Source organism: Mangifera indica, chromosome 2 (genome assembly GCF_011075055.1).
Source record: "Mangifera indica cultivar Alphonso chromosome 2, CATAS_Mindica_2.1, whole genome shotgun sequence".
Taxonomy (NCBI): domain Eukaryota; kingdom Viridiplantae; phylum Streptophyta; class Magnoliopsida; order Sapindales; family Anacardiaceae; genus Mangifera; species Mangifera indica.
Genome location: NC_058138.1, coordinates 12,602,691 through 12,622,147, shown reverse-complemented (window position 1 = coordinate 12,622,147; position 19,457 = coordinate 12,602,691). Strand labels below are relative to the sequence as shown.

At 30.1% G+C, this 19,457-nt stretch overlaps 2 protein-coding genes across 2 annotated transcripts; both read left to right on the top strand.

The window, feature by feature from the left end:
• The first annotated feature begins 2,170 nt into the window (after positions 1-2,170).
• Positions 2,171-5,490, top strand: LOC123208550 (probable F-box protein At2g36090). Its single transcript, XM_044626081.1, has 2 exons — positions 2,171-3,214; positions 5,406-5,490. Exons 1-2 carry the CDS (start codon positions 2,181-2,183, stop codon positions 5,488-5,490), a joined length of 1,119 nt encoding a protein of 372 aa, XP_044482016.1. The 5' UTR covers positions 2,171-2,180.
• Positions 5,491-15,938: 10,448 nt separating this feature from the next.
• Positions 15,939-17,096, top strand: LOC123209505 (F-box protein At2g27310-like). The gene has a single exon (XM_044627584.1). It carries the CDS (start codon positions 15,996-15,998, stop codon positions 17,001-17,003), a length of 1,008 nt encoding a protein of 335 aa, XP_044483519.1. The 5' UTR covers positions 15,939-15,995; the 3' UTR covers positions 17,004-17,096.
• Positions 17,097-19,457: the final 2,361 nt, after the last annotated feature.

The following is a 19,457-nucleotide window of genomic DNA, read 5'->3' as shown; positions in this document are numbered from 1 at the left end:
AAATTACACCTGAAAAGGTGTATCTAACAATCAGAATCATAGCCACAATGTGATCTCACTAGATTGCACCTTGCTTGATGCAATTTCAAACATATACCTAACAAGATTGTACCCCTATATGAAATTTTGGCAAGATCACTTTTTTTTTCATATGATTTAGTTTGAATCACACTTGGAAATGTGTAGTTTTGACCATATTACACTTTTTGGGTATAATCTTGACCGATTGTATATAGTCTAGTGTTATTTTCATCGAATTATATTTTGGGTATAATCTTGATCAATTGTACACAACTTAGTATGATTTTAGTCAAATTACACATTTTCAAGTGGCTCCAAGGCCAACAAATTTTTACTTATTTATTATTTATTTCAAAATTTTGAGAAGATGAAATGATTTTTATGTATTTTTACAACTAGTTTTTTTTTTTTTCCTAATGAAATAGTGTTCTTAGTGGGAGTTTGTAGTTAAAGCATTCAAGGGGAAACATGTGAGTTTCCCAAACCTAGGGTGGGAAATATATATTTATTATTTTTGTTTTTGTTTTTGTTTTTGTTACCAAGTTTGACCACAAGTTTGACCTTTGTAATTACTTACATGGTCAAACATTAGTTATCCGATTCCCACCCAAACTTTGATTAAAGAATTTTCCCATCCTTAAATTTGGAATGTTTATTTTCTCACCTAATTGTTAATTTCCATAATGAAAATCATTAAGTATAAGAGCAGAAAGGTTAATTTTTTCTAAAATTCTAACATGTTTTAACGTCAATTAAATTTATAAAAGTTAAAATGATGATGATTTTACTTTATTTAAAAAAAAAAAGAGATCCCTTCCCTTTTTTTCTTCATTTTCTCTTTCCTCTCTTTTTATTTCTTCTTTTTCTTCCCCCACCTCCTCTTTCCCCTCCCCTCCTCCCCCCTCCCCTCCTTCCTTCTTCCATGCCACCTTATCTCGCCAAATCTTTTTGCGTCTCAAATTCATTCACCAACACCTTTTTCTTACTTTTACATTTTTTTTCATCACAACAAATGCAATACCATTGATCAGGAAAAACAAAGAATCGAATCCAAGTGGATGTACTTTAGCTAATCAATTGTAATTGGTCTAACCACTTTAGGCTTCTATCTGTATTTCCCTTTCTTTCCCAATCATTTGTAGAAAGCCTTTCAATTCCATTCTCTCTTCTCCGACCTTTCTAGCTTGGGATTGCATCTTTCTATTGGCTATATATATATATGTAGTCATAATGCCAAAAAAAGCCTCTTCAATTTGATGTTCTTGCTTATGAGCTGGAAACACTTTAGACTTCTCTTGACACCAAATTACTTATCAGGACAATATAGCAAAGTAAAAGATTTTGAATTTGAAGAAAATATCCCTATTGAGGATATTGTAAAATAAGTTTATCTTCGGAGAAAAAAGATTACTTTTTCATGACAACAAAATAGTGAGGGAGGTAGTGTTATAAGTGATGACAATGACAACAATGATGGTTGCATTGACTTGAGATTAGGGGTGAGAAACAATCAATAGTAGTGAGATTGTGGTTGTAGTAGTGGTGGTGAGATTAATGGTGATAGTAACTCAAGAGATGACGGATGAGAAAGCATAAACAGTAATGATGGTGACAGTAAATGAAATAATAAGTGAGAACTATATAATCACGATATAAAAATATGAACGGTGATTGTGAAGATGAGAAAAGACATAGTGGAGAAGAAGAAATATAAAATAAAGGAAGATTATAAAAGAATATAATTCAAAAAAGAAAACTAAAAAATGTAATTATAATTAATATTTAAATTTTGTTTAGATATTTCCATAATTTTAATAATAAATAAGAATAAATTGGTAATTGAAATTTATATGAAATATTAACGGTATTTTTATAGTTTTATTAAAAAGAGTAAACTAATAATTTATAGTAAAACTAAATGTTAACACTAATTGATTTGAGGGGCAGGTGAGAAAATAAACTTTTCAAACTTAAAGTGTTGGAAATGTTAGTTTATCAAAGTTTGGGTGGGCAACAATTTAGCCTGAGGCTAAACGACCCATGTTATGTCGTATTTCTTCCAATATTCTTCTTGTGGTTGTTTTTACCTTGTGTGTGTGTGTGTCTGTATATATCCATCAATTTGGTACCTTAACTCAAGAACACCATCAAGCTCAACAATGGCTTCTTCTCCCACAACTGATCAACTTCAAGCCCTCTGCGATTCAATATCAACCGTCCATCCCGACGTCATTCAGAACCATATCCTAACCAAACTCGACGGCCAAACCCTCGTTGTCATCGCTTCTGCTTCCTCCCAACTACGCTCTCTATCCCTCCAAGACAATCTGTGGCGCCAAATATGCACCTCCACGTGGCCTTCCACCAACAACCCTCGTGTCCAAACTCTTATCTCCACCTTCCCCGCCGCGCACCGTTCTTTCTTTTCTGATTCATTTCCAGTTCTCGACTGCCAAATCCGGAAGTCTTATTCAAAACACGCAGCTAATCAATTTGATGATTCTTCGGTACTTGACACTACAGAGTTAATCTCAGCCGTTGATATTCACTACCAAAACAATCCGATTCTCTCAAAAGTTGTGGAGACGGAGACCGTCACTGGCTGGTTCCAGTTTCCTCCATTTAGAATCGATTTACTTGACGAAAAACAGCGGGTACCCACGCCGACAAAATTTGCAAGTGAAACTAAAGCTTTGATCAAACAACTTGAAGAGAATCTTACTTTGAGTTGGATAATAATTGATTCAAATGGAAAGCGAGCGGTAAATTTATCCAGCAGGTGGCCAATTTCAGTGGAGCAACACTGGTTGACACGTGAGGTGCACGTGAAGTATGCGGCAGTAGTCATTGGAAGCGATCATGGTCGATGGTGGCAATCGTGGTCGACGAGGGAGTTTGTGGAGTGCGAGGTGACGGTGACGCTGGGAGGGGAAGAAGGAGGAGAAATGTCCGTGAGGGAAGTGTACATGCAGATGAAGGACTTGGAAGAGAGAAGTTTAAATGGGAGGGAGAGTTTGGTAATTTTGCGGAGAGCTGTTGGAATGGGGAAGAGGAGTGGGAGGAGAGACGTGGGGAAAGAGAGGTATAAAGAGTTTATGAAAAAGAAAATAGAGAGAAAAGAGGGCAAGGAAAGAATGGGAATGGCCTTATGTAGAGCTTGTGTTTGTTGCCTTCTTGTTGCTGTAGCTTTTTGGTCATATAAATTTTTCATAAATATTATCACAATATTAAAATAGGAATAAATTTTATTTATGATATGTTAAGTTGTATAAATAATACGTAAATTTATATCTATCATAAATTCTATATAAGAAAATACAAATATAATCAATACACAATAATGTAAAAAGGAAAAATAGATATTTAGAATAGGCAAAATGACGATTTTCTACCTAAGTTTTAGCGCAATCTCAAAAACATATATACGACAATTCAAAAATTCAAATATTTATCTATAAGTTAATTTCTATTAAAATTTTCAATTATAAGTAAAGGTAAAATAATTATTTTATCAATAATATTAAAAAAACATATAATTTTATCTCATTTTTTTCTCCGAATTTTGAAAACTTATATTTCACCTCAACCTTAACTTTGAAAAATAACTTTCCCCTCCCAAATCCCTTTGGTTTTCACCCCTCTCTGGTGACAGAGACAGTGGCTACCATCATCTTAACCTTCAAAGCTCCGACATTAATGAATGATGACCTTTCGTCGTCTAGAAGCATTGTTCTTCGTTGACGCATCTGAACGACTAACTTTTATTTAAATTTTTTGTTATAAATAAGAGTAAAGTCACTATTTTATCAATAATATTAAATAAATGTACAATTTTATCTCATCCCCCCCCCCTCCGGAGTTTTGAAAACTCACATTTCACTCTACCAAAACTTGAAAAGTAATTTTTCCCCTCTAAATCCCTAAAGTTTTCTTTCTCATCATCGTCATTATCTCCACCTGCAGAGCTCTAATGTCAATGAAGAATGACACTTGTCCTTCAAAAAGGTCGTTTTTCATCAACAAGTCTGGATGATGAAGCAAGCTTACGCTAAAACTTTAGTGGAAAACAATCCTTTGACCATTTAGAATACTCCTAATTTAAAAAATTATATATTTATGGTATATTTTAATATAGAAAATAATATATTTAAAATATTTTCAAATATATTCTAACAAATATATTTATTTCATGAAAATTTATTAAAAATTTCATGAAAATTTTTCTTCTATATATTACTCTAAAAGAATAACAATTAGGTTAAAGTAGTAAGCTTAATTTATGCGTAGTGTTGATGTGAGTTGACGGCACTGTTTCATATGTATAGTATCGAGATGACTTGAGCTATGAACAAACAGTAAACATTAAATATTCATAACCTAAATTAGGCAACTGCAATTAAGATTAATTATACCTGAAAAATAAGTTGTCGGATAAATTCAAACTTCTAGAGATATGAACAAAGATCAAATATTAAAGAGCTAGTCGCAGCAGCAATTAAGAGTGAATACACTAATCTAACGAACACGAAGTTGACATTTTTCATTAATGTAATTTATCATTCAATATAATAATCAGAATAAGATTAATTTTGTTATAGGAACAAACCACGAATTATAATTATGTTAAATAATTATTAAATAACGTTGTTTTGTTAATAAACTATAAATTTGAATCACATATTCGAACTATAAATTTGAACTAAATTTGAATCGAACTCAAATCAAATCATTTTTACTTGAACCAAACTCAAATCACTTTCAATATTGACTCGAAGAATTCGAATCAAATTTAAGCCAAGGGATATTCAGGCTCAATTTTACTCGTATCCACCTCTAATAGTGGAGGTGTTATGGCGTTAATGTGTTAGCCCTCCAACATTAAAATCAAATTAGCTTAATTAAAATGCTCAGATCTTACAATTAAAATGATAAAGCTCTGGTAGTTTTGTGGAGAGCTTATCTCTAGGAGAGAGAATGCGTATATGAGAGCTTATTTCTCATATTATATAACATACATCATATTGTATCATAAAATATATATTTTTAAAAATAATAATAATATAAAACAATGAATCATAATTATCATAATATTATCTTAAAAAATGTCACACAAATTTTGAAATTTTACAAATTTTTTAGTTCACCTTTATTACACCGTCAATTTTCCTAAAAGATGTATTTTAGAATCTTTGTTGACGAAAACTGAGTGAAAATAAGAAGTTTTTTTTTTTTTTTTCCTTTTTAGAAGAGTTTAATATCGCCTTTTCACAACTTTGGATAACATTTGTGCTAGCCAAGTGACCCAACATCCTGTCATGGTGGAGGGCAAGGGATCGTGTCTCTCAAACCTTGGGTGTAGGGTTAATGTCGGATTCCTTGGACAGGCCAGTTTTTTCCGAGTCTGGAATCGACCTGACTTTGAAGCTACCTGAACCCGATGGAGAGAGGAGATTCGGAATTTATACATGAGTGATATTATATATACCCATTTTTATGTATACAAATGAATACACACGTTATGTAATTACATAATTGAATGTTATTTTATCTTTAATTCAAAATTATCCAACCATTTAACAACATACATAAAGTATGTATTTATTTATATATTTAAAATAAATACATATAATTTTATGGTCTATATGCCCCCAAGCGTGTAGGGTTATGTATAAGAAATTGAGACCTATTTCTTTGGAGGAAGAATATCAAATGTCCAAGTTAATTGGTTTCTTCAACCTAAAGAGAATTTGAACTTACCTTAGCTCTCATGTTGAACACTAAGCCTAAAAATTTTCACTCTCTCATTTGTTTTTTCAACCTTATTTGAGAAAGGGCACAAATTCAGTTTTGCATAAGACAAATTTCAGATTTCAAGTGTTTGAGAGAATTGGGATATTGAATTGAGAGAGTTGAAATAATATTTGATTTCCAATGTCTAAGAGAATTGCAATTTAAGGTTGTGACAACTAGGATGATAGAGACCCATTTTAGAATTTTTTTTTAATTTAAATATAATATCTAACATGGTAGCTTAGTGATACGAGGGATGGGGTGACGTCTAACCATGATTATCTGTATTTTACAATATAATGTGATAAGGTAAAAAATAATACATATCATAAAGTGTATCGAATTAATATAATATAGTATACATATCATATAATACGATACATATTATCAATACTGATTGTTATACTTTTTTAAAGAAAATAATAATATAGTAAGAGTGTATATAAAAAATTTTGAGATTTTTTTGTTATTTCCAAAATGTTGACTTGTCAATTAGAACTTTTAATATTTATTAATATTTTATTTTTTAAAAACTTTATCATACGATACAAAAAATTAAATTTTTTATATATAATATAATATACAATTTGACTATCATATGTCTAACATATTAAATACCGTGTTAGTCGGTACTTGTGTAAGTAGCCACTATGTTGCAAAAAAAATGTCTAACCAACTATTATATTATGCTAACATGAATGTTGGTAGATCTGCGGATGTGTGAATTTGTCATGCTATTAGGATGCAAATAAAATTGAATGCGCGCAAGATCAAGTCTCTAGGAAGATTTTTTTTTTTTTATTTTCAAATTATTGATTTAAATTGTTAATTATGTCTTTGTTGTTAAGGCTGGACTCGAGCTGGCTTGATAATTTTTTTTTAAATTTTTTATACAAAACGATATCGTTTTGATCTCTATATATATATACAAAACGGTACAGTTTTGATATGAAAAACGAGTCGAGCTGAGCTGTAAACGAGCTGAGTCGAAAATAAGCTGAGTCGAGTTCAGTTCGAGTCGAACTCAAGCTGGCCATAAAAAAACCGAGCTGAGCCCGAGCTGGCTGCGAGCCGAGCTGAGCTCGGCTCGAATCCAACCCTATTTGTTGTTATATATTTGGAGGATTTTCCACCACTTGTGTAGTAAATTTGGAAAAATATCAAGAAAATGTATTAAATGAAGAAAAAGAGTGAACAGGTACATTTATTATAACTTAGACAATGAACCCTGGGAGGTGGAATGATTTTATTCGCTTAAGAGTGATAAAATTTGACTATATAAACCCATCTCTTTCCATTGTATGGATATTTAGAGAAATAAAGAATACTCCTCCCCACTTTTGTGCTTCTTTTCTGAATCAAATATTTTCATCTTTCTTTTTTTAATAATTTATGATACATTATCAACAGAATTTACTCAAATATATTTTAATATTAGTTTTTCCTAATTATGTTGTTATCTTATTTATATGATACAACTATAGATATTTTAATTATGATATTGTCTTGTTTGTAAAATACAACCCATGGTTGTTTCAATTATCATTCTGTTTAATTTTTTCATTATATTTATTTTTTTGTTTGCAAAAAACAAACTATAGTCATGCCAATTTTTATAATTGTTTCATATTTGTAAATATAAATCCTAATTATATTTTATTTACAATCTAAAGTTTGTAAAATTATGAATTTGGACCAAAAGTCCTGAATATCATTTGAATAATATTTATATTATAATAATTATATCCAATTTATAACTTGAAGTTTACAAAATCATAAGAATATATATATCGGCTCGAAATCCCAAGTTTCATCAAAATATTTATTTATTTTATAATAACTATATTTAATTTACAGCCTGAAGTTTACATAAATCATGAAAAAGATGGACTTAAACTCTGAAATATCATCAGAATTGAAGTTTTACATACTATATAATATTTTGAATACTATTTATAAAACTAGAAGTTTTGTAATTATGGGATAATATCTGAACTGAAGTTTCAAAAATTAATCTCAATATATTTTCTATAAAATCAGAAGTCTTGTGTACATGAACAATATTTGAACCTAAAGTTTCTAGCTTTGATAGGATTTTGAATATATGAACCTTGAAAAAGTAATTAAATAAAATGTCTCAGAAGGATAAATCTAAAGCTGTTATTTTTTCTTTGGCATTACATTCTTGGAGGATTACGAGTTGAATATGTGAATATAATGGTGGATCTACTAAAATTCTGGAGAAATTTGAAAGATAAATTTAAACATAAAATTTAATAATACTTTCAATGGTTCTGTAATTTAGTATAACTCTATAACGTTCAGAATTTTTCCCTGATTGAGGTAACGTGGAAGAGAATATTTTCCACCTTTCATTTTTATAATATGCTCTTATAGTAGCAATATCAGGAAAGGAAATTCTAAATTAATGTTATATATGCACATTAATGAAAAATCATCAAATTTGCCTCACAAGCATTGTACTGTTCCTTGAAATGAACACGACTACTAGTAGTAATTATCATAGGTGTGAGTAAAATTATGAATGAAATAATTTTTTATTCGAAGATGGTTATAATAGAAAATTTCAGTTATACCACCAGAAGTGGAATAAGACTAAAGCAAAATAAAAAATAATGCAGAGTGAATCACAAAACAATATATGTGGTCATAAATGCCATTGGTTGCGTACTTGTCGTACACATAAACATTGGGTGGATTTATATTAAGTATCCATAAAAATATAATCAAATTTGTTTATTTATATTTTGTCGATCTAATGAATCTTAATGTTTCAAGACTTCTTTCAACAATAAAAATATAGGTCACTTAGCTAATGACGTGAATGCCCAAAATTTTCATAATTAAAATCCATTATAAATCCTTATTTTGGAGTCCTGAATATTATTCTATATTTTATTATCATGTTCTCCTCCCTTTCACTATTTTGTGTACATTAATATTAACATAATTTTTAAATGAAAAAATGTGGATTCTAAAATTAATGCATTAACTTCAAAAGTTGATGATTGAAACATATATTTGATGGACAGTGCAACAACATACACAATTCTTAAAGAAAAGAAAATTTTCTTAACTTTAGCATCAATTGAAGTTAAAGTAAACACGATTTCAAGATCAATAAATCTTATTAAAGACTCCAAAAAAACCACAATTTTGTTGAAAAATGTGACCAAATTAAACATTAATAATACATTATATTCAAGTAGATCTAGGAGAAATCTATTAAATTTTAAAGATATAAGAAATAATGGATATCACATTGAAACTATGAATGAAAATGGTGAGTAATTCATCTGTATAACTAGTAATGCCTTGGATAGAAGGCTTGTACTAGAAAAATTCTCCGTTTTATCATCAAGATTGTATTTTACAATTATAAAGACAATTGAAACTTACGCAGTATTGAACCAAAAGTGTTTATGTTTTGGTATGATCGTGCCGGTCACCCAAGATCTACAATGAAGCATAGAATTATTGAAAATTAACATGGTCATGCACTAAAGAATCAAAAGATTTTATTTTCCAGTAAAAAAATTTGCATTGCCTATTCACTAGACAAATTAGTAATCAGAGAATCTCCTTTAAAAATTAGAGTTGAATCCTTATCATTCCTACAATGAATTTAAAGAGACATATGTGGATCTATTCATCTATCAAGTGGGTTATTTCGTTATTTCATGGTTTTAATTAATGCATCTACACAATAGTCTCATGTTTATTCATTGTCAACTTGAAATGTTGTCTTTAATAAACTATTAACTCAAATTATCTAGTTGAAGACACATTTCTCAGATTATCTAATTAAGTCAATACGATCACTAATATCTAAGACATTTGATAATTATTGCGTATCTATGAGGATTGATATTTAACATCCAGCTTCGCTTGTTCACATCATAATAGATTAGCTAAGTCTTTTATCAAACGATTTCAAGTAATTACATGTACTTTATTACTAAGAACTCAATTACTAACTTTTATGTGGGGGCATGTTATATTATATGCTACAACATTAATTCGATTATGATCTTCTTATCATCAAAATTGTCCTTTATAATTAGTTCTTGATCACCAATCTGATATATCTCATTTGAAGATATTTGATTGTATTGTATATGTCCTTATTGCGTCTCCTCAACGCACTAAAATGTGATGCTAACATTGTTTGAGAATTTATTGGGTATAATTCACCATTCATTATCATATGTATGAAACTATTGATAAGTGATTTTTTACTATACACTTTACAGATTATCACTTTAATGAAACAATATTCTCACTTTTATGAGAAAAGAAAATACCTCTTGAAGTTAGACACAAATTTGCTTGGTACTTACCTACTATTTCTTAACTGGATCATTGCACATTCCAATGTAAAATTGAAGTGCAGATGATAGTGCACTTGTAAATTATTATCAACCAAATGTCTGATGTATTTATGGATACGACAAAAGTGATAAAATCACATGTACTAACTGCTAATACACTAGTAAGAATTAATGTGACTATTAAACAGTCCATTTGTGTCATGATGATCAATCTATTACACATCAGAAGCGTTGTAGACCTGTTAGATCAAAAGACAATATCTTTCAAAAACGAAATACAAAAAATCAAATAGATATCAATCATGCTGATCCTAAAATGATTGAAAAATCTAGACTATTTGATATTCTTCTAGAAAATATTATGGTCCTTGGCGAGACTTAAGCCCCAAAAGTAGCACAAACCCCTAAAAAAATAAAAATATTAAAATATCTATAAATTATACTTATATATGAGAAATGTGGAATCGTGAAACAGTTAATATTGATGATATATTCTCATTTGCAGTAACTACTGAAATTATGAATGATGATCATTTTGACCATGTACTCTGAATGAATGTAGACGAAGACATGATTGACCTAAATAAGAAGAAGCAATTCGAATAGAATTAGTTTCACTTGCAAAACATCAAGTGTTTGGATTGTAGTCCAACGCCTAAGGACATACAACCTGTTGGATAGAAATGAGTATTTGTTAAAAAAAATAAGAAAAATAAGATTGCTAGATATAAAGCAAGACTTGTAACCTAAGGTTTTTCTTAAAGGTCGAGCATAAACTTTGATGAAACATATGTACTTATGATAGATATAATCACATTTAGATATAATCACATTCAGATATTTAATCAACTTAACAGTCTTAGAAGGATTGAATATGTATCTAATAAACGTAGTTAATACTTATTTGTATAAAAATTTAGATACTAAAATTGATATGAAACTCCTTGAAGGATTTAAATTGTCTGAAGCAAAGGGGGTCTATTCAAGAGACATGTACTTAATCAAGTTACAAAAATCATTATAAAGGTTAAAACAATCCGAAAGAATATGGTACAATCACCTTAGTAAATATTTGAAAAAAAAAAAACTATATGAATGACCTTATGTGTCTATGTGTCTTTATCAAAAAATCAGAATCGAGATTTGTCATTATAACAGTTTATGTTGATGATATAAATTTAATTGAAACTCTTCAAGAGCTTTAAAAAATTGTTGAATATTTGAAAAAAAAAATTGACATGAAGGATTTGAAAAAAACAAAATATTATCTCAGCGTGTAGATCGAATATAATTCAAATGGAATACTTATCCATTAATCAATGTATATTAAAAAATTGTTAAAACACTTTAATATGAATAAGAGTTATCCTTTGAACACCCCAATAGTTATTTGGTCTCTAGATAAAAAAAAAAAAACCCATTTTATCTTAAAGAAGAAGATGAAAAAAAACTCAGTCTTGAAATACCATATCCTAATATCATTGGTACCTTATTATATTGGCCCAATGCACTAGACTTGATGTATCTTTTATAGTGAATTTATTGTTGATTTAGCTATGCTCCAATCTATTGCCACTGAAATGAAATCAAACGTATACTTCATTACCTATATGAAACTAGAGATTTGTGATTATTTTATTCTGTTAAATCTACTAAAAATCCTAGTTTGGTTAGATATGTAGATGTTGGTTATCTTTCTAACCCTCATAAGACCCGCTTATAGATGAAATATGTTTTCACTTATAATGACATAACAATATCATGACGTTTTATCAAACAAACCTTGGTTGTAACATCTTTAAATAATTCAAAGATTATAGCTCTTCATGAAGCCAACGGTGAATGCATATGGTTACGGTCTGTCATCCATCACATATGAAATACAAGCAGTCTTCCTCTTACAACAGATATTCCTTCCATATCATATGAAAATAATACAGCATGTATTACCCAAATTAGAGATAGACACATTAAAAGACACAGAACTAAACATATCTCACTAAAGTTGTTTTACACCCTTGTTTTCTAACAGAACCAAAAAATTAATGTTAAACAAATACAATCTAGTGATAAACTTGTAAATTTATTCACTAAGACATTACTAACATTAATATTTGAAAAATTAGTGTATAACATCGATATACGACGACTTAGGAAACAATCAAATTAATTCCCTTACAAAGAAGGAGAACATTGATCAAGGGAAGCAAGTTCTTGAAATGTGTGGAGTATATTAGATAAAATGTGAACTGTATTTTTTTTCCTTATTAAATTTTTTTCCACAGGGTTTTTTTAGTAAGGGTTTTAATGAGACAGTATAAATACGTCTAACCCTATTTTATAAAATATTAAATAATTATGTTATTTTATTTTAATTTTTTTCTCACTAAATTTTTTTTTAATAAAATTAATTTAATTATCTATAAATAGTGAAAATGTAAAAAGGGGTGTTATATATTTGAAATATTCTGCACTGGATGCAGTAAATCTGGAAAGTTTTCACCGGAATGTGTTAAATGAAGAGAAAGAGTGGACGGCTACATTTATTATAACTTGGGCAATGAACCCTGGGAGGTCGAATGATTTTATTGGCTGAAGAGTAATAGAACTTGACTATATAAGCCCGCCAATTTCCATTGGACAGATATGCAGAGAAATAAAGAATACTTCTCCCCACTTTTGTTCTCCGTTCTTGAATTAAATATTTTCATCTTTCTTTTGTCTTTCTTTTTTTTCAATAATTTATAACATTTATATCAGCAGGTTATTTAATTTTTCCGTTTAGAATTTTTATATTTAATAATATGTATTAAATAAGAATAGATTAATAATTTTTCGGCCCACAATAATTGTCTTTATTAAAATTTTCTTTTATTGTATTTTTTTTTCTATGTTGTTTTTTTGTGCAATGCAACAACAAACTCCGGACGCACACAACATCAATGATGCAATTAACTTATATCTTAATCTCTTGATCTTAAAATAAAATCTAATGACAACAATTAAAGATAAGGAAATTATAATTATGATAAATATACCAATAGCGGTTCAATTTTATTGGTCCCCTATAGATTAGGGTATATCCAAGTTAAAACGATTTGGGCTGATTTGATATTTGGTTTGAATAGGCCAGACTTGAGATGAGATAACTTCATTCTCTTTAACTACTTTTTATCTCTTGAAGTGATTTTTCTTCTCTCCAATAATTTTTTTTTCTTGTCTAGTCTCTTCAATAACCCTTCTTCTTTTCAACACTTTCCAACGAACTCTCCAATGAATTCATAAGTAGTTCAAACTTGAGTTTAATAGGAATTTTTATATTTGAATTAAACTTAATTTAACCTTTATTTGAATTCAGTTTAGTTTGAATTCATGCCTACTTAGACAAAAGTGTGAGTAAAAACCGTACAATTTATTAAATTTTAGGGTTCCTTCCATTTGGAAAGCTAAAAGATTAATTTATTCTTATCACTTAACAAATTTAACTAGTATCTTTTTCCCTCCCTTTCATTTTCTCACTTATTTTCGTAGGAAAATTGCTCTTTGAATATGGAAATCAATAAGAAATCCAAAACACCTCAACAAAATTAACAAATCAAAGATATTAAACAAACAATACACAAAAGATTCACTTTACTGAACTAAATATAAACACAATCAAAACACGAAAATTAGATGTCAAAATTCGGTATAGGTTCAATCAACAATTTGATGGCCACCAGGAAACAGCGGCAAGCTGCCTCCCCTAGTAGCAAAGAGTTTGGCAATATAATTGTCAAATCCTGGAAAAAATTCAAATCCACTTTGGAGTCCAACATACGAGTATTAATAAATCAATAAAACTATGTATATATATTTTTTATACATAAATATGTACACTCTTATATATATCATCACATGATTGAGTGATTTTGAATTAAGGATAAAGTAACACCAAATCATGTGATAACATATACAAATGTATACACAATTGTATACCCAAAATGGATACACATAGTATTACTCTTAATAAATTATTTGCCTAATTTATGCCCTAACAATAATTGATATCAAGATAATTGTAATTATATATTTAGAATCTTGTGATGGGCAACTCAGTGATAAATATTACAGAAAGGACGAAATTGTAACGCCAATGGCCGTTGGATCTCTCATGATAAATAAACAGCATTGTCTTTGGGGAAAGTATACATTAACAGTTACAAGCATTAGCCTTCAAGTGTGCAATATGGTCAATATAAAATTCCTAACGTAATTGCATGGTCATTGTTGGCTTCTCTCAAAGTTGAAAAAAGCTTAAAAGATCTGCAATGGATGAATATAGCAGGCCAAGTTCCAACTCTTGTCTCTATACAGCTTTGAACAAAGTGGCTTCCTAATCCAAAACGTGGTGGAGATTATGGCATCATTCTCTGGATATTGTAAATATAATATTACAATGAATATGACAAGAAGAAAATGTGTAAATAATTAACCAAAAAAAAAAAAAAGACTTAGGTCCTATTTCTAGATTTGTTATGCGTTTGAGAGTTTCCAATGGAGGCTTAAACATTCACACAAGTAAAAAGATTTTATCTTACTTAAACCAAATTAGCTGAAAGAGAAAGAAAGATACATAAAATGATAGTTATGTTCTAAATTAAAAACAATAAAACTATGTATACTTAATTTTAAGTATTTAATTTAGTATTCAGATAATGTATCATCATGTGATTAGATAATTTTGAATTAAAAATAAAATAATATTCAATTATACGATGACACATCACTTAAATATCTAATTAGATATTCAAAACTAAATGTATATTTGTCTCATAATTATTAATTTATTAAATCATTAATATTTTAAAAGGATAACATAGTAATATTAATTTGAAATAGGGACACAGATGGAATTTTAGCACATTCCTTGCTGTTGGAATACTAATTTCTCGCAAATTTTAGAGTCCGACTCCCCGTATCGAGGGAATGAAAATACTAAGTAATCTCCTATTTGCTTTCACATAATTCAATAATCATAAATCATATCAAACAATACACTAATTGATTATCACATAATAAATTATTTTTATATTCATAATTCATAATTTTAATCCCACGATTGTTATTGGATTCATTTTATTCAAAAGATGTAGTGTAGATGGATTTCCTTTCCAAACAATTTTTATTTTATTTTTAATAAAATTATTTGTATTTATAATAAATACTAATTTAATATCAATAATAATACATAACTATATAGTTAAATGATTTTAAATTAAAAATAAAATAAATGATAAATCATTATTAATATTCAAATTAATTTTATTATAAATATATATAATATTACTTTTATATGTTTATTTATTTCTTCATAATGGCCTAAAATTATAAAAAGTTGGTGAAGGCACGAGAAGTTTTTTTTATTAGCCTATAAAAAATGATTAATTTAATAATTTAAGCATCGAAATCCTACAAAAAAGTTTATGTTACTTTACGAAACCTCGAGGGGTATGCTAGTTATTTCCAAATTTTGAGAAATTAGTGATGATGATGTAAACTAGAGGGATTAAAGTGAAATAATCTATGACTCTGAATTCTATGTGATTTTCGTCGGTTTTCGTATCTCTGGATAAGATGGAGAGACTACCACGTATTCTCCGTATCAAAACTCTTATTGGGTTCGCGTCAACTAGCGTGTAATGTTCCTCCCCGAGCCACCTAATCTGTTTTTTTTTGTTTTCCTTATTATTCAATTAATTTTAATATTTTTTTACCCTTTTCATCTCCTCTCTATAAAACCCCCCAAACTGTCACGCACCACAATTCAACATACGCATCATCACATCACCAATGTCGTCAACAACACCAACCTTTCATCCACGTCCCGCCGCATCCACTTCAACCCTCCATCCTGACATCATCCGGACCAACATCTTCACACGCCTCGACGGCTCCACTCTCGCCGCCGCCGCCTGCGCTTCGTCCGAGTTGTATTTGCTCTCCACGGAAGATAAACTATGGCAAAATATTTGTAACTCCACTTGGGCCTCCATCAACAACCCACGTGTCAGCCGTGTCATCTCAACCTTCCCTGCCGGTTACCGTTCATTCTTTTCTGATTCATTTCCAGTTCTTGATCATCAACAATCTTTGAAACATAATCTTGATTTTTCTTCAACTCTATCCACTGAGTTAATCTCTTGTGTTGATGTTTACTATAAAAACTCCCTCATCATGTCCAAAACTCAAGAAACTGAGAAGGTAAACGGGTGGTTTTTGTGTTCGCCATTTCGGGTGGATTTGTTTGACCTGAAAGAATCCGTTTTGACGCCGAAAGTACACGGTGGCACGTGGCTGAATGACATTGAGGAGAATTTGACGTTGAGTTGGATATTGATTAACCCGGTAAAGAAACGGGCACTGAATATATCAAGCGGGCGAGCGGCTTCAGTAGAGCGGCACTGGTTGACAGGCGATATACAAGCGAGATTCGCAACGATCTTGGCGGGAGATGAAGGGTCAGAGAGGGAGTTAGTGAAATGTGAGGTGGTGGTCACGTGCGGAGGAAAAGAGGGAAGGGATGTGCACGTGAGGGAAGTCAGTTTGCAAGTGGAGGACATGGAGGGAAGGAGTTTGAGCGGGAGGGATAGTTTGGTAATTTTAGAGGGGGCAATGGAGAATGGAAAGAGAAAACGAGGGAATGGAAGCGAAGAGAAACTGAAATACGAAGAATTCATGGAGAGAAAAAGAGAGAGAAGAAGAAGGAAGCAAAGGAGAGAAATGTCAATGGACATGGCGTCTATTCTAACGGGAGTTAGTATTTTTCTGGGAATTTGGACCTTCGTATTGTTTAGGTAAAATATTAGATTAGGGTTGGATTTTATTTATTTATTTATTTATTTTGATTTTAAATAATAAGTCGTTTATATTTATTTATTTATTTAATATTTACGTTTGTTTATGATTGGATGGAATGAGAGAAAAAGATAAGGACAGACAGGGTTTGAAAAGAATAACGCCAAAAGCACACGGTTTCTGTAATGGTAATTTGGTTTGACATGATCGCCGGCGGAAATTGTCGCAAGCCCGCTGTTTCACTTACGGCCATGTATTTAGTTTCAACATTCTTAACATGTGTGAAAATGAGGATTTGACAGAAAACAAAATCAACCACCTCTCAAGCAAATATAATTGTTGAAAATTTGAAACTAAATTGAAAAGGAATAGGAGACACAAACACCCTGGCAGTGGCAGAGACAGCGGCAGAGGCAGAGGCAGAGGCAGTGTACCGCCGGTGCCACTCCATAACTCAAAACGTCAGGATTGCAGGTAATCAGGCAGGCAAACTGCATTTATAATTTGATTCAAATTATAAAATTAAATTAAATTATTTAAATATAATAATTTAATTTAAGTAAAAAGATTTTTAAATTATTTTTTTGATTTAAATTATGATTTGAATAATTTTTAAATTAAATCAAAATATAAACCTTAAGGTTAGACGGACTATATTCATATTCGTTTATTGAATATTTTAATTGTTGGGAATGAATTACATTACAGCGATTACAGTTAGCTATTTATATAATTATGCCATAAGATTAGACCGTCTATATTCATATTCATTCATCTAGCTGGATTATTAGAATTTGTCTTACAATAATCTCAATACGATTCTAGTTGTCTTTTTTGACCTATTTTCCTTTCTTTTTTTTTTTGATAGGACTGTTCAAAAGGGTTTATAACAAGAATTGTTTGCATATTTTTTATTGGCCAAAAACTTGTTTCTATTCAAGATTAAGCATAATCTTAAACTCATATATTTCAATTTTTAAAAATTTAAACTTTCATCCATAAGTTAATTTTTATTTAAAAAATCAGTTAAAGTTTGAGATAAAACCATCATTTAATAAAAAATTTAAAAAAACTAGAGTTTTATCACTTTTTACCCCCTCAATTTGAAAATTTTACAATTTCTCCCATCCAAAATTTAAAAGTGGCAATTTCCCCCCTAGGTTTTTTATTTGTTTCGTAGTTTTTTTTGGTGAGCTTTTCCGTCATCGTCATTGTCACTCTCTTTCTCCCAACACTCTCTCCCTCTCCTTTCAAACGTCTTTGATTTCGTCCATCATCGAGGAACAACAATAAAATTGAGCAAAGAGATTTCGTTCGTCGTCAATTTCATTTGTCCTTTGTTTGTTGTCTTCCTTTGTGCATCGTCCGCCGACATCAAGGAACCAGTTCGAGATCTCTTGATTTGGGTGTCAACATCGTATAGACAATTCATTTGGATTTGTCAAATCCAAACGAAACTCGTCTAGACTATGAGTTTCCAAGACGAACAACAATGGGTTCCTGTTGGAGATGTGAAAAGATGGTGACGACGATAGTTTAGGATGAAAAATGGAGATCATCGGTGGGTGAAGAGTGAAGAAAAAAACTATAGATTTTGAGGTGAAAATTGTGATTTTTCAAAACTAGAAAACTTTTGTCAGGGGTGAATTTGTTTGTTTTAAAAATCTTGGAGGGAAATGATATATTAATATATTTTTAATAATATTATTAAAATAACAATTTTACCTTTAACCTTAACTGAAAATTAACGCTTATATCATTGATTTGCAACATAAACCCAAAAAACTCTTTGACATATCCACTATTGAACATGTTTTAACTACTTCATTTACTTCCCTGCATCATGAGACACATTCTTGTGATAGAGTCTATATTTTAGCTCTCTTTTTTTTTTTTTAAATCTTCAAATGTCTCAATTGTGCAAGAGCAACCTTTAATCTCTATATATTTTCTAAGCCACTAATTAGTTATAGGGTCAACGAGATACATTGTGACTTGATTAATTTTTTCCTTTTCATTGAGAAACTTAATTGTTTCAAAATAGTACTTTGTGTGCCAAACAAAATTATCCAGCTCCTTTGCATCCATCTTCTTACTATACTCCTTGAGTATAAGAGTTTCAACACATGGGGTTGTAATTGAATATGAAGAGACACTACACCATAAAAGGTGTAATGCAACGGTTGAATTTCATTGCCAAAAGCCCAAAAAATTATAGTTTTAGACTTTAGGCAATGAAATCGTAGCTGCTACAAATGCCTCTACCGCATTGGGTAATAATTAACGGTTTATGTTTGTTTAGTTAACAGTAAACACTGCATTAATAACCCAAATACAATGGTTTTGATGTGATCTAAGTTAATGGTTTACTTAGTCCCAAATGCAAAAGTTTTGGTTACCAAAAGCAATATAACTTCTTTTAAGCAACAAATTGTGTTATTTTCAAGCAATGGCTAT

Excerpts from the sequence above, each read along its gene's own strand:
- LOC123208550 (XM_044626081.1), top strand. The coding sequence starts at position 2,181 with ATGGCTTCTTCTCCCACAACTGATCAACTTCAAGCCCTCTGCGATTCA. Across the intron at positions 3,215-5,405 it reads CTTGTTGCTGTAGCTTTTTG|GCCAGTTTTTTCCGAGTCTG; the intron begins GTCATATAAATT and ends TTCCTTGGACAG.
- LOC123209505 (XM_044627584.1), top strand. The coding sequence starts at position 15,996 with ATGTCGTCAACAACACCAACCTTTCATCCACGTCCCGCCGCATCCACT.